At 30.7% G+C, this 13383-nt stretch overlaps 1 protein-coding gene across 1 annotated transcript in view; it reads right to left on the bottom strand.

Annotated features, from left to right (window-relative positions):
• LOC106458070 (ATP-binding cassette sub-family D member 4-like) overlaps window positions 1-13134 on the bottom strand; it is a 24000-nt gene extending 10866 nt beyond the window's left edge. The window contains exons 1-2 of the mRNA XM_013917526.2: window positions 11641-13134; window positions 9045-9390 (exon numbers count right to left, since the gene is read on the bottom strand). Of these exons, the coding sequence (XP_013772980.1) occupies window positions 9045-9390; window positions 11641-12721 (1427 nt within the window). The 5' untranslated portion in view covers window positions 12722-13134. The remainder of the gene's footprint in view (window positions 1-9044; window positions 9391-11640) is intronic.
• Between the last annotated feature and the right edge of the window lie 249 nt (window positions 13135-13383).

The following is a 13383-nucleotide window of genomic DNA, read 5'->3' as shown; positions in this document are numbered from 1 at the left end:
GACTGAGCCATGAGGTACTCCACTTGTGACATTAATCCCGGTTGACTGCACTCCATCTATTACAACCCTCTACTTTCTTCCATCCAGCCACTCTTCTATCCAATTAGCTAACATATCCCCCACACCTATAGCGATAATTCTTTTTTACAAGCCTCTTGTGTAGTATTTTGTCAAATGCTTTCTGAAAATCCAGATACACCAAATATACACCCTTACACTCATCTATATAAACAGTAACCTTTTCAAAGAATGTCAACAAATTTGTAAGGCAAGATTTTCCCTTAGTAAAACCATATTGACTATCCAATAAAATCCTAAACTTTGTTAAATGGCTTTGCAAAGCATCATTTATCAGACTTTCCAAAATGTTTCCCATAACTGATGTAAGATTAATGGGTCTATAATTACTGGGACAATTTTTATCACCTCCCTTGAAAAAAGGAGTTACATTAACTAACTTCCAATCCTCTAGTACCTGCCCACTATTCAAGGACTGACAAAAAAAATAGTAGAAAGTGGCTCACATATCCAATCTTTAACCTTCTTCAAAACCCTTGGAGAAATAATATCTGGCCCAGGAGCCTTATCATTTTTTAAACTTCCCAATTTTTTCTTAACCACTTCAGAATTAATGCAGTCCTCTTGTTTGATCTCATTTCCATTTATCAAATGTTCAAGATGTGGAATACTGCTTAAATCTTCGTTTGTAAAAACCAAAGAAAAAGCAAAATTTAATAATCCAGCCATCTCATAATCATCAGATACTAGCCTTCATTTATCATCCCTCAAGGGTCCTACACCCATCCTAACATTTTGTTTTCCCTTAATGTATTTAAATAAATCCTTACTGTTAATTTTTACATTTTCAGCCAACATTTTCTCATACATTATTTTTGATGTCCTGATTTCCTGTTTGACCAACTTTCTTGATCTTCTATAATCTTCTAAGTGTCCCATCATATTAGTCAATTTAAATTTCTTAAACTTGTATAATTAATACAAATAACTAGTCAATATTTACATAATAAAAAAACAGCATATTATCACTAATAAAAATACACAGTATTCCCAAGTCGGTTTACACCAATTCAAATATTACTTAATTAAAAAACAAAAGAAACAACAGAGATGTTAGGTGAAAACACTTGAAAACAACTATCAACTCACCTATGTATATATATATAAAGTATGTACTAAAATCTACAGAAGAACTTTCACAAGAAAGCAGTTTCATAAAAATATCAGTAGCTATTCATAACACATCTCAACATAAGTGCTGATATCTTTCAGAAACTTTAAAAAATGAAATAGTGTTTATTTTACTGTATAGGTAAATTCAGGGATACATGGGGTGTAATTTATAGGGCATGGTAGGTGCCATAAATGGATTATGTATGAGAATTATAGGCTTGAATGCAACTTTCATGTGACTAGGAAAGTCAATACACTTGAGGATAAGTTAGAGATAGCTTTAGGGAACATTATGCTATCAATGAGGAGGGAAGGGAAATAGTAGATTAGGAGAAAAAATCAAACCAGCTAGTCAGCAAAATGGTAATTGTTGCTTTAAAGAAGGGCTAGAATGAAAGTTCTAGGTATGCAAGATATAAAGTAATAAACAAGTTACGGCTACAGATGTATGTTCAGATAGCATTCAAGTATCATTTTCTAATAGATCTGAATCTTTGGCTGCTTACACTGAGAAACAATATGATCAAGAAGTTTACATGAATGGGGAACTCTTTCATTAAGTTATTTGTAGTGGAAAGCATAAATACACTAAGGCTAGAACTAGCTTGCCAGTTAGTAAATTACAGGATATTACAAAGCATGTTGACAGTTTAGTTTAGGCATATTCTTTTTTTTTTGTAGTGCATGTAGATGTCAAAGATGTTTTAAAAATCTAAACAAAGAGAGCTGCTTAAAATGTATAAAGAACTTACTGAGAGGTTTAGGGATAGAAATAGACAAGTAATCTTTTTGTGAAAGCTCCCTCTGGTTAGAGCCAGGAATGAATTACTTAGAAGGATTCAAGGCTTAAATGAAAGATTATCTTAAATGTGCTTCCAGGAACTGGTGGGCTGGTTGTATCTGTGAGACAGTTTTTCAGGGTATGAATAAATTATATACTAAAGACATGCTCTACTTAAGCATGTTAGATAGTACAATGTTTGGGGAAGTTCTAAATATATTCACTAAATATGTTTTAAACTTTATGAAGGTAAGCAATTAGTGGAATTTGATAATCAGTTAACTGTTGGGATTTTTAATTGATTACACTCAACTAATAGATTATTTTATATGAAAATTGAATAGTAGAAATAATCAAATAGTGATTCAATAATTTCTACCAGTTGATTATTTTTGCAAGTTTTTACACTAATTAATTAAGTTGAACAACCTTGAATTAATCATAAATAATAATGCCAATATTTCAATACTTTGTAGTTGTAATGATCAGAAACACTAGTTTCGTGATATTAACCCTCTGCAAACAAGTCGATCAAAGTGCACAAGTAACAACCTTTTAACAAGGTTACATTCAAAACTTAATTAAATTACTTTATTATTATTGTATGTAAATTAGCTTGTCATCAAAACATAGTTTATAATTAAAATTTTTATATTATCTAAGTATAATTTCTTAATTTCAAAAGAAAATATTTGAATTAATTCTTAATATGTATCTCTCAAATTCACGGCTTGATGGAACTGTGACTTTTTATTTATAGATATTTTTTACTTCTCTTACAAAGGCTTCAGATTGTTCAACTAATTAGGAGAAAAAAATAAGCTTATTAAACCATGCAACCAAGTGCAAAAGGCCTCAAGGCTAAAGCAAGTACAAAATTTCTTGGTTCGTATGTAAATTTTTTATTTATTATTATATATTTTTTAACCAAAATAACTAAAGTGTAAAAATTTTAATCTTATTATGCTAGATAAGAAAACTTAAATGAGTGAATTATATGGATAGAGTTAGAATAAAAGTCGGTTTAAAGGAGGGTTTGAATGAGAGTGCTAGGTATGTAGTAAAAATAGTAATAAGAAAAAAAGTTATGACTAAAGAAGTAGATTCTGATAGCTAAAATTTTTGTTCCTAATTTTCAGAAAGTCAATTTTTAGCTTTGAGACAAGATTTATCACTTAATGAATTAGGATAATGAGTTGAAAGGTAATGGGGGGGGGGGGCATATATGGGAAATTGTTTTAGATAAATTTCTTTTAATCCATGATAGGCAGCATATTCTTAAAAAACAAGAAGAAAAGGATAACATGAAAGATCAAACCTAACTGGCTTAATAAAGACAAGAGAGAAAATCAGTTACAATAATTTTTGATTAATTCAAAGTTGTTCAGCTTAATCAGTTAGTGTTAATGAGGAATGCAGATGGCTGCAGTTTACATGATGTAACTTGGAACTTAGGTGACAATAAGTTGTGCTAAAGTTCTCACTGGATGATTTATTGCTTTGCTACACTACTTGACATGGTTCAATAATAAATAAAATTAAAACAAATGTGGAATTGTTACCAGTTGGATGCTGTTTAAGATAAATAACTGCAATTATCTGTTATAATAGTCATTCTTGAAAAATAATAAATTTTTGACTTTATTTCATATTTTTCAAATTTCAATACCAATGATTTTGTTTTAGTTAGTGTTATGGTAAAGAAAATAAGAGATAAAGTATTAACGTTTACCAATCAAAAACTTGATAGCTACTTAGGATATTCTAGAAGTTATGCAAATTAAATATGAAAACTGCAATATGAAAAGAAGTATTATTATTCTAAGCACGAATATCAGCATTCACTCAGAAGGCTTGTAACTTTACAGTCAAATCTTTTGTAAAAATACTGTATTAAACATCAGACTTTTTGTGTACAACAGGCTTATAATGTTTACTAAAAGCTTACCAAATTTTGTGAAGACACATTTATTACAATCAGCTATAGTATGCATAGTTTCATAGTTACATGGTAGTTACAAGAATGGTCAGAATGACCGAGCCCACATATAAAGTTAGCAACTTAATCATAATTTCAATTAATTGGTAACTCTATGTGACACTAATTAACATAATCGATGTTCATATGTGATCAATTATATTGATTAATCAAGGTAATCACCCAGCTTTAGTAAACTTGTAGAGTGGAAAAGATGCTTAAGAAATGGGGTAAATAAACAAATTGGTAGGATAGCCAAGGCAAAGAGGAGACTGGAAATAGGCAATCTAGAACATATCAAATTAAATAATATTTTTAAAGATAAGTTTGTCAAATTTAAAGCTAAACATAGCAGATTCAAGAAATAGTTTAGCTACTATTATTCTAATTCTAAGAGTTTTAGAAACAAAATGAATGAGTTTATTGTTTTATATGAAATGGAAATTAAAATTAAATAATAGGTTGAACAATCGCCAAGTTTTTATATATTTTTATTTAAAGAAGGATGACATTTCGAGCTAGTTCTCTTTGTCAGATTGTACAGTTTTAATTACATTTGTCTAGATAAAATGGAAGATTATGATTTAATGGGAATTACTGAAACTTGGTTAGATTTGGAGAATAATGATAATAGGAATTATTTGAAAATTACAGGTTATAAGTTATTTAAATAGGCTTTTCAAAAGATGTGATGACATGGCTGTTTATAAGGGATAAACTGCAGCCTGGTGGGACTGAACAGGAAAAAAAAAGGTAATAAAGAGGTATAGTCTGTAGAGGATTATAATCAGGGATTTCAAGAGTAGAAAGTTTTTTTTTTTTTCATTGTCAACTGTTATAGACCACCTGATCACTTGATATTAATGAGAAACTAATTCTGATACAATAATTATATATTATTTAGGGGGATGAGGTTTGATATCGTTATATAGTAAAATAAATAATAAAGATAAGTGAATTTCTCAAAGCAATTATCATACATCTGTGAGCAAAACATTTTAGGTTATTTTTATGTGAATATTTATTGAACTTTATGATAAATGCTTTTGAGGTTTTGTTTTATGTTAGAAATAAAATATCTGATTATTCCCCATAATATAAAAGTTTATTAAAATTATTTAAAATTATGAAATTTCAAGGCCATTCAGAGTTGGATAATACAATCACACACATAAATACATTTTCTAAAAGAGGAACAAAACTCTGATATAGTAGAATAGATAGATAGCAAAATAAAAGTGTAGACTGAGATAAAAGACAGCAAAATTTAGAAATAAATTTAAACTTTTGTTAGCAAAGGATACAGTATCTAAAGATATTTTCAGGAAGATAGAAGCAGTATTAGAGTTAGCAGTAGTTAATTTAACTGTAATAAGCAGGTTCTATTAAGTAACAGATTTCAGTCTTTAGCTTGTGAACTTGAGGACCTATGAGATGAAGAAAAACAAAGTGGGCAGATAGTGATTCTTTGGTACTATATATGGATATAATAGTCTGTAGGGTAGCAGGAAGAAAATAATTATATTATGCAATCCAGGGACAGGGGTGTAGAGCATAACTGATAAAGCAAGTGATATAGAAAGGGTGCTAGCAATGATTCAATCTTTGTTTTGCATATAAGGTTTATGATGCAGAGAAGGGTGACCGAAGGAACTAGTTAATAAGTACAGTTTGACTCTGTCATACATACTGCCATGATTTAAGTGTGGAGATGAGATTCTAAGTAAGTCACTACGACCAAATTCTAGGCTTAGGTTAATATGTAAGGACAAACAGGTTGGCTGGTTGGACTTGTAAAATCAGACTGATGGGAATGAGATTTTTGAATTTATGGCTTACATTTAAGTAGGGTAGGAGTTGGCTTGTTTGCAAGGACTATTAACTCAGCTGTAAGAGCATCCTTAACCTAAGACTAAACAGGGTGCAGAAAATGAGTTGGTTACAAATCTCAAAAAATCAATTTTTAAGAGTTGCAAGAATAATTATCTATTGGGAATTTGGGAACTGCATTAATTGAAAATACCAATCAAATGTGGATTTTTTTTAGAAATAATTTTTTGAATATTCAAGATAGGCAAAGAAAAAAGAGTGGCTGCAAGTAAAAGACCAGGTTAATTCACAAACAGTATAAAGAATAAAACAAAATAATTATAAATTTAAGAAGTTTACATTGATTTTTATGATGGGGGACTTAAAGGATTATATATATATAGAAGATCAAGAGAGTTACTCAAACAGGACATTAGGCAATGAAAAAGAGTATGTGAAGAAATTTGGCTGAAAATGTGAAAGTTAACATAAACAATTTCTTAAAGTACAATAAGCAAACAAAATGTTAGTATGAGAATAAGGCCTTTAAGATGATAAAGTAAGACTAATTTCTATTGATTATGAAGGAGCTAGATTTCTATATTTTTCTTTTTCATCAGTTTTTACTACTGAATATTTAAGGAATATTCTTCATCCTAAAAAGACAGAAACATGACTGGACAAAATTAATTATGAGCCTGTTAAGAAAAAATTGTGAAGTTTAAGGAATGATATGGCTCATGGACCACAAAAATAAGTCTCCAAGGGTTTTGCAGGAGATTAAGTATTGGACATATAAGACACTTGCTAGTGTTTTTTCTAATTTCTTGAATATTGGGCAGATGCCAGAAGATTGGAAGTTGGCTAATGTTACTCCACTTTTTAAGAGAGGAGATTAAAAATTGTCCAAGTAGTTATATGCATATTAATCTTACATCAGTGGTTGGAAAAGATTTTTAAAGTTCTGATAAGAGATGTTTTGCAAAGTGTTTTAACAAAGTGTAAAACTGTTTTGGATATTCACATGATTTCATTAGGTTAAAAATTTAAAACAACCCTTTTAACATTTTTTAAAGAGATTACTGGTTATTTGGATGAGAGCAATAGTATTGATTAGCTGTATGTGAATTTTATAAAGCATTTTTTGAGGTGTCATACAAGATGCTTATTAAAGAATCGTTACTGTAGATGTGGGGATAAATTAGTTCATTGGATTGAACAATGACTAGATGGAAGACAGCATGGAGTTTTTATAAATATAATTCAGTCAAACCAAATTGATGGTACAAGTGAGGTACCACAGAATTCAGCATTAGGAACATTGCTCTTTTTGACTTACTTCAATGACATAGATGAAGGAATGGTAAATAAATTCTTAAATTTGCTGATGATGTTAAGGTTCTTGGATGTTGCTGCTTTACAAAAGGATTTAGAATATTTGGTATGTTTGGTGAATAAATGGCAGATGGCTTTTAATTATAATAAGTGCAAAGTAATGCATGTGGTTATCATAATTTGAATTATGAGTATAATTTAATGGGAATAACCTAAACAGTGTTATGGAAGAAAAGGATCTTGGTGTTTCTGAAGTCATACAAACAGTGTGATGTTGCTAGTAGTAAGGCAAATAAGATTTGGGGTTTTATTTACATAAATATTGATAGGTTATAGTTTCATTGTATAGATCAATGGTTAGGCATCATTTAGAGTATTGTGTTCAATCTTGGGCTCTTTACCTTATCCCTTTGAACTCGGTGAACCTCTAAACCCCTTTCTGTGCATTTCATGAGATTTTACTGAGTTAAATTCAAAATTGAATTAAATCACTTTTCTATAAACTTATGTTAATGAAATTACTATTATCAAGTATGTTATAAATTAAGGTTTCATATTGACACTTTGAAGTTGAATGGCATGTTTATAACCAATAGAAAGAGCAGATTTTGCACTATTCAGTTATAGCCTAAAGAAACCTCTAGCTGTGTATGGATCTGTAGTATGAAATATAAAATAAGCTTAGTCCATTGTTCTCTTGAGGGGTATGTAATATTTGGCAAGTGTTTCTCACCTTATATGTATTAGTTTGCTAAACAGTTAGATTGCATTTAGGTTTCACATTTATATCTTAATTAATTATGTATTTATTTGTGTTTTAAAATGCAAATTTGAAATATTTATGATTTTTTATATGTTTAACTTGTTGTAGTTTGGCTTACCAAAATGTCTAAGCAAGATGGCATCAATCGCATGTGCGATCATAAGTGTTTGGAATTTGTGTATGAGACTTGCCCTATAATAACAACAGAGCACCACGCAGTTTTGTGGATCTTGGGATAATGAATAAAAGACAAAGAATTGGAAAATAAAATTGAAAATAAAATACAAGTGAGAAGATAAAGACGTGAAATTATGCACATGACAAAAAGAAATTTGAAAACTATTCTTCAAAAATTTAAAAGGTATGTACTTACTTCCATTTCTTAATTAAACATTTTATTGCACTGTACATTGATGATGGTATCTGGAGTTAATGATATAATAGAGATAATGTAAAACAAAATATACAAATTTACCTTAAAACTTTTGATATTCATTTAGGAGGTTCTAGAGATTATGTAAATGAAATGTGAAACTGTGAGATAAGAAATAGTATTTTTAAACTCAAAATAGAAATCACATTGCATATGAACTATTCAGATTAAATAATGAATGTTTTATTATAGATAGCACAAAAAAATCAAAATTAAATATTTTATTTTTTTAAAAGTACATAATCTTCGGACCGTTCAAGTCAAATTTAAAACTGTTTCATCAACCAGTTTCATTTTTATAAAGAATTTTCATGAAAGTCGCAGTCAAAGGGTTAATATGGACATTGAATTTTTGGAAAAGACTGAAAGGAAGGCTATTAGGATGCTATCTGGTATGGAAAGAGTTTCATACAAGAATAGGTTAAGATCTCTCATAGTGTTTTCTCTTGAAAAAAAGAAGTTAAAGAGAATCTGATGGAGATATTTAAGGTTGTTAATGGAACTGACAGTGTTCATGCATCATCTTTTTTCATACTTAGTAGTACGAATGGTAAGACAAAGGGACACAATCACATGTTTTGGCAAAGTAAGTCATCTTCAACTAAGACAGTTTTATTTTTCTAACGGGGTAGTTGACTTTTGGAATCTTTTGGTGTGAGATGTGGTGGATACAGTAAATACGAGAGAGTTCAGGAGTTTAAAGGAAAGCTTCATAAATATTTAATTGCAGTTTTAATATATACAGGCATATTACCTTTCAACTTCCTGTTTTCTCTCAAGCGAGCTTTGGTAAAGAATAGCTTCTTCCAGTGGAAAAATTATTTGTTGGTATAATGATCCATCAGTCATAACAGGTTTCTGAGGGAGAAAAAGAACTTGTGATGGAGTAAAAGTAATTCTGCGTTGCAATGAACCACCAGAAATAGGCCAGAGGTTTTTTAACACTCTTAACAAGGAAGTTTTTCCACTGCTACTTGCACCCATGACAACAATATTTGTTCCTTTAACTACTGAGAAAGTCAGTCCTTCAACTAGTGGGGTATTCCCATTTGGTGGCATGTACGACACTTCAGACAACTGGAATAATGTTTCCCCATCATCTATAATCATAAATGAAACAAAAACAAATTCATATTATTTTAAAAAATCTAATTGAATAGTTATTATGAAAAGGGTTAAATGACAAGTATTAGATAAGAAAAGGTTCATGAACACAGGTATTTTGTAAAATTTATTGATAATTGTGATTTTGGATAGCCAAATACAAATTGTAGAAGAAAATGAAATAAGAACCATTTAGTAACATAATTATCTTATGTTTAATTTAACACCAATATCTACATTGCTTATAATATTTAAATTATTTGAATGTTATCATTTTTAAAAGATAGCAAGAAACATTTTGTGTAAATGTAACTTTGTTGTTTTAGAGGACAACAAGGGACTTTTTTGGTCCATTTAAGCTGTCCTATTAACTAAATTAAACCTTAAAAAAACCTCTAAGCCAGTTCTTATTATTCAAATATTTATCAAGCTTTCCCATACACTTCTTTACGTTAACTGCATCCACATCTGAAGACAACCTGTTCCAGAAGCCATCTATCTTGTTAGATGACTCCTACCATGCCAAATCTGTGTCCCCTAGTCCTACCATTCTCAGAAATAAATATGAAAATGATGCATCGACACTATCACTTCTCTTAACATCCCAATCAGTTCCCTTCAAACTCTTCATTTTTCTAGAGAAAACAAGTTCAGAGGATGCAACCTGTCCTCATATAACATTTCCATCCCATGTATCATCCTAGTAGCCCTCGTCTGAACCTTTCCAAAAATTCAATGTCCCTTATGAGTTAAGGGGTCTAAGACTCTAATACTCCAAATGTGGCCTAACCAACAACCTACAGAATGACATTATAACCTCTTCAGACTTGTATTCAATATTTTTATAGATACAGCCTAAAATCCTATTTGCCCTGCTACTAACAATGGCACATTGCTTGGATGGCTTAAGACACTGATCAGCCAAAACAAGGTCTTTATCTTCCATAACACTGTTAAGGTATTCCCATCAAAGTTATACCCATAATTCAAACTGACAACCCACGTGCATTACCTTGCATTTATTATAATTAAAACCCATCTGTCATTTATTCACCCAACTCACCAAATAATTCAAATATTTTTGTAAGGCAGTAGCATCCTCCTTAAATCCAGAAACAACAAAAACTTTGATGTCCTACTAACCATTACTTCATCTATGTCATTAATGTAAATAAAAAAAAAAGTAAATGTCCTGAAACTGAGCCCTGAGATACTCCACTCATAACATTATGCAGTTTGACTAAACTATCTATAACAACCCTTTGCTTTCTTTTATTTAGCCAGTTTTCTATCCAATGAACCAACCTATCCCCACAGCTATGGAAACAACTTTTTTAACAAGCATTTTTCATGGTACCTTGTCGAATGCTTTCTGAAAATCCAGGTACACCACACCCACAACTGTACTCTTTATCTATATCAGCTGTAACCTCTTCAAAGTTTATCAAAAGTTAATAAGGCAAGATTTCCCCTAAGTGAAACCATGCTGACTACCCAACAAAATTTTAAACCTTGTTAAATGACTTTGCAAAGCATCTTTTATCAAACTTTCAAACACCTTTCCCACCACTTATGTAAGACTAATACACCTATGATTACTGAGACAGTTTATATTATCTCTCTCTTGAAAAAGAAATAATATTAGCCAATTTGTAATCTCTTGGCACCTGCTCACTATTCACTATATTATCTGCCCCACGTATCATTCCTTAAGCTTCCCAATTGTCTTAACAAGTTCTGAATTAACATAATAATATAACAATGTTCTGAGATAACAATGGACCTATTGATCCACCTAGGCTGTCCCATCCTCTGAACTAAAATGACCCCAAAAAGTTGCACATGGAACAGCAAGTAAGTTACATTTCTCAAAAATGCTTCAAATAGAAAAAACAATTCCCCAGCTTTGTGGCAATACCTTTATAATACAGTTAATAGGCTTCATAACACAGCATTTTAAATATCAACTCAGTATTTTTAAAGAAAGTAATACACACTCAAAAATAGAAATTTTTCTTTAAAATTCAGAATATTAACAAAATATCAATGCAATTCATAACAAAAGACAATTTTTCAGTTTTATGCTAAAATCAATTTTGTAATGTTTATTTCCAAAATGTTAACATAAAGACATACAAAAATTTGCAATTTATAAAAATGTAAACAAAATCTACAAGTATTTTCTAATAATTTAAATGTAATTACAACATATATTCCAAAACATACCTTATTAAATTATTACATACCAGAATCAAGTTCACTGTTGGCTTTTAGATGGCTAACTTCATTTTGTCTTTCATTTAACATTGTCAAATATTCATGCAATTCACCTATACGGTGGGTTGTTCCTGCAATTGTTGTGAAGACTGTGGATAGATCAACTAATTGACTAAAACAAGAAATAAGGTATATAGAAACAAAAACATTTTTGCTAATCAAAGCACTAAGATCAGGTCCAGAAAGAGAGTCATATTTTCCTGCAAACAGTGGTACAGCTAAAACCATGAAACTTATTATACTACCCAAATAGTTAAAAAGATTGACTGACAGACTCAGAGGATATTGTTTGATAAATAATTGCTGTTGAACTTCAACCAGACTGGCTAATTTGTGACTAGTGTGAGAGAGTTCTGTGTGACCAGCATCTTGAAAAGCAACAGATTCTGCATAAGTTCGAAGGTGCATGTGTTTGAAACGAAAAAAGCCCTCATACTTCTCCTGTAAGAAGACTTTGTTCACAACAGGAGACATCAAAAATTTGTTAATTACTGTTCCAATGACAAAAAACAACAAAATTGCACCAGGTCCAATGATACCCGATGTTTCATACGAGGTATAACTATAGTATGCAATGGTAAATGGTGAAACAATGATGGTTGGAATTGCTGTACTTAATGCTTTGCACATTTTCTCAACATCTTGGGTTATTCTTTGGTCAGGGTTATCCAAATGACAATTCACAACATTTATTTTATAGTAGTTAAAGCCAGCAAAATATAATTTCTGAAGTTCTTGTGTCAACAACTGTCTCCATGAAACGTAAAGGACAGAAGCGGTATATTCCCTACTGCTTTTTACAAACGAAATTGCGAAAATAAGGGAAACAGCCTTAACTGTATGCAACCAAAACCCCGCCCAATTTTTTTCACCAAGCGTTTTGTAATACTCACTAGTAATAAGTCCTACTCGGTAAACAACAAACTCTTCCACAAGAGCCAAAAATAGTAAAAACAAAAACAAGAAATGCACGACTTTTCTTTGAAACAAGTACGTTATAAGTTTAAAGAGACGTCGCAAAAACTGGAGATCAAAACTGTAAAGCTCCATTCTCACGAAATTTCTTTTGGCATTTTCACATTTTTCATTAAAATGTACAGATTATAGTTTGTAAAAATACTAGTAGAGTTAATTTAATTAACTTCGGTTCTCCACTATTTCAAAGTCACTTTGACAGTTTATCAGCAAATAAACACATGACTGCCCACGAAGTCAGGTGAAAGTACAAATTTGTGTTATCACGTGGCTTTACAATTTGTACCCAACATCACTTTCGCTTTCACTGTTACTAAGAGTTAGGCGACGGCGTAGGCAACGTTTCTTCACATATTAGAAAAACAAAATCAAGTAAACCTAAGCATTTAAATCTTATCAGCTATTCAGCATTAATTAATATTACACGCTAAACTTACATCCAGTGTTAATTGTCATTTTACTTTACTCAAACCGCAATGCTTTTGCTTGGGCAACAATCAAAATTTGCATAAAGCTTTATATTTTGCTATAATACTATTGTTACGTCTCCGTTTGTTAATTGATTTTCCGTAACTTCGTTCCGACGAAAACTTAGCGACACAAGTCCTTACTTAATAAAACTGGTTTATTCTTTCTGTATATAACTTTACCGATACACTTATTTTCAACAGTCGCTCTTTTACAAACGTTTTAAAACGAACGTTAACTTCAACAATAAATACTTCCTGACAGCAGTT

The sequence above is a fragment of the Limulus polyphemus genome, unplaced genomic scaffold, assembly GCF_000517525.1.
Source record: "Limulus polyphemus unplaced genomic scaffold, Limulus_polyphemus-2.1.2 Scaffold412, whole genome shotgun sequence".
Classification (NCBI taxonomy): Eukaryota; Metazoa; Arthropoda; class Merostomata; order Xiphosura; family Limulidae; genus Limulus; species Limulus polyphemus.
This window is presented reverse-complemented; position numbering and strand designations above follow the sequence as displayed.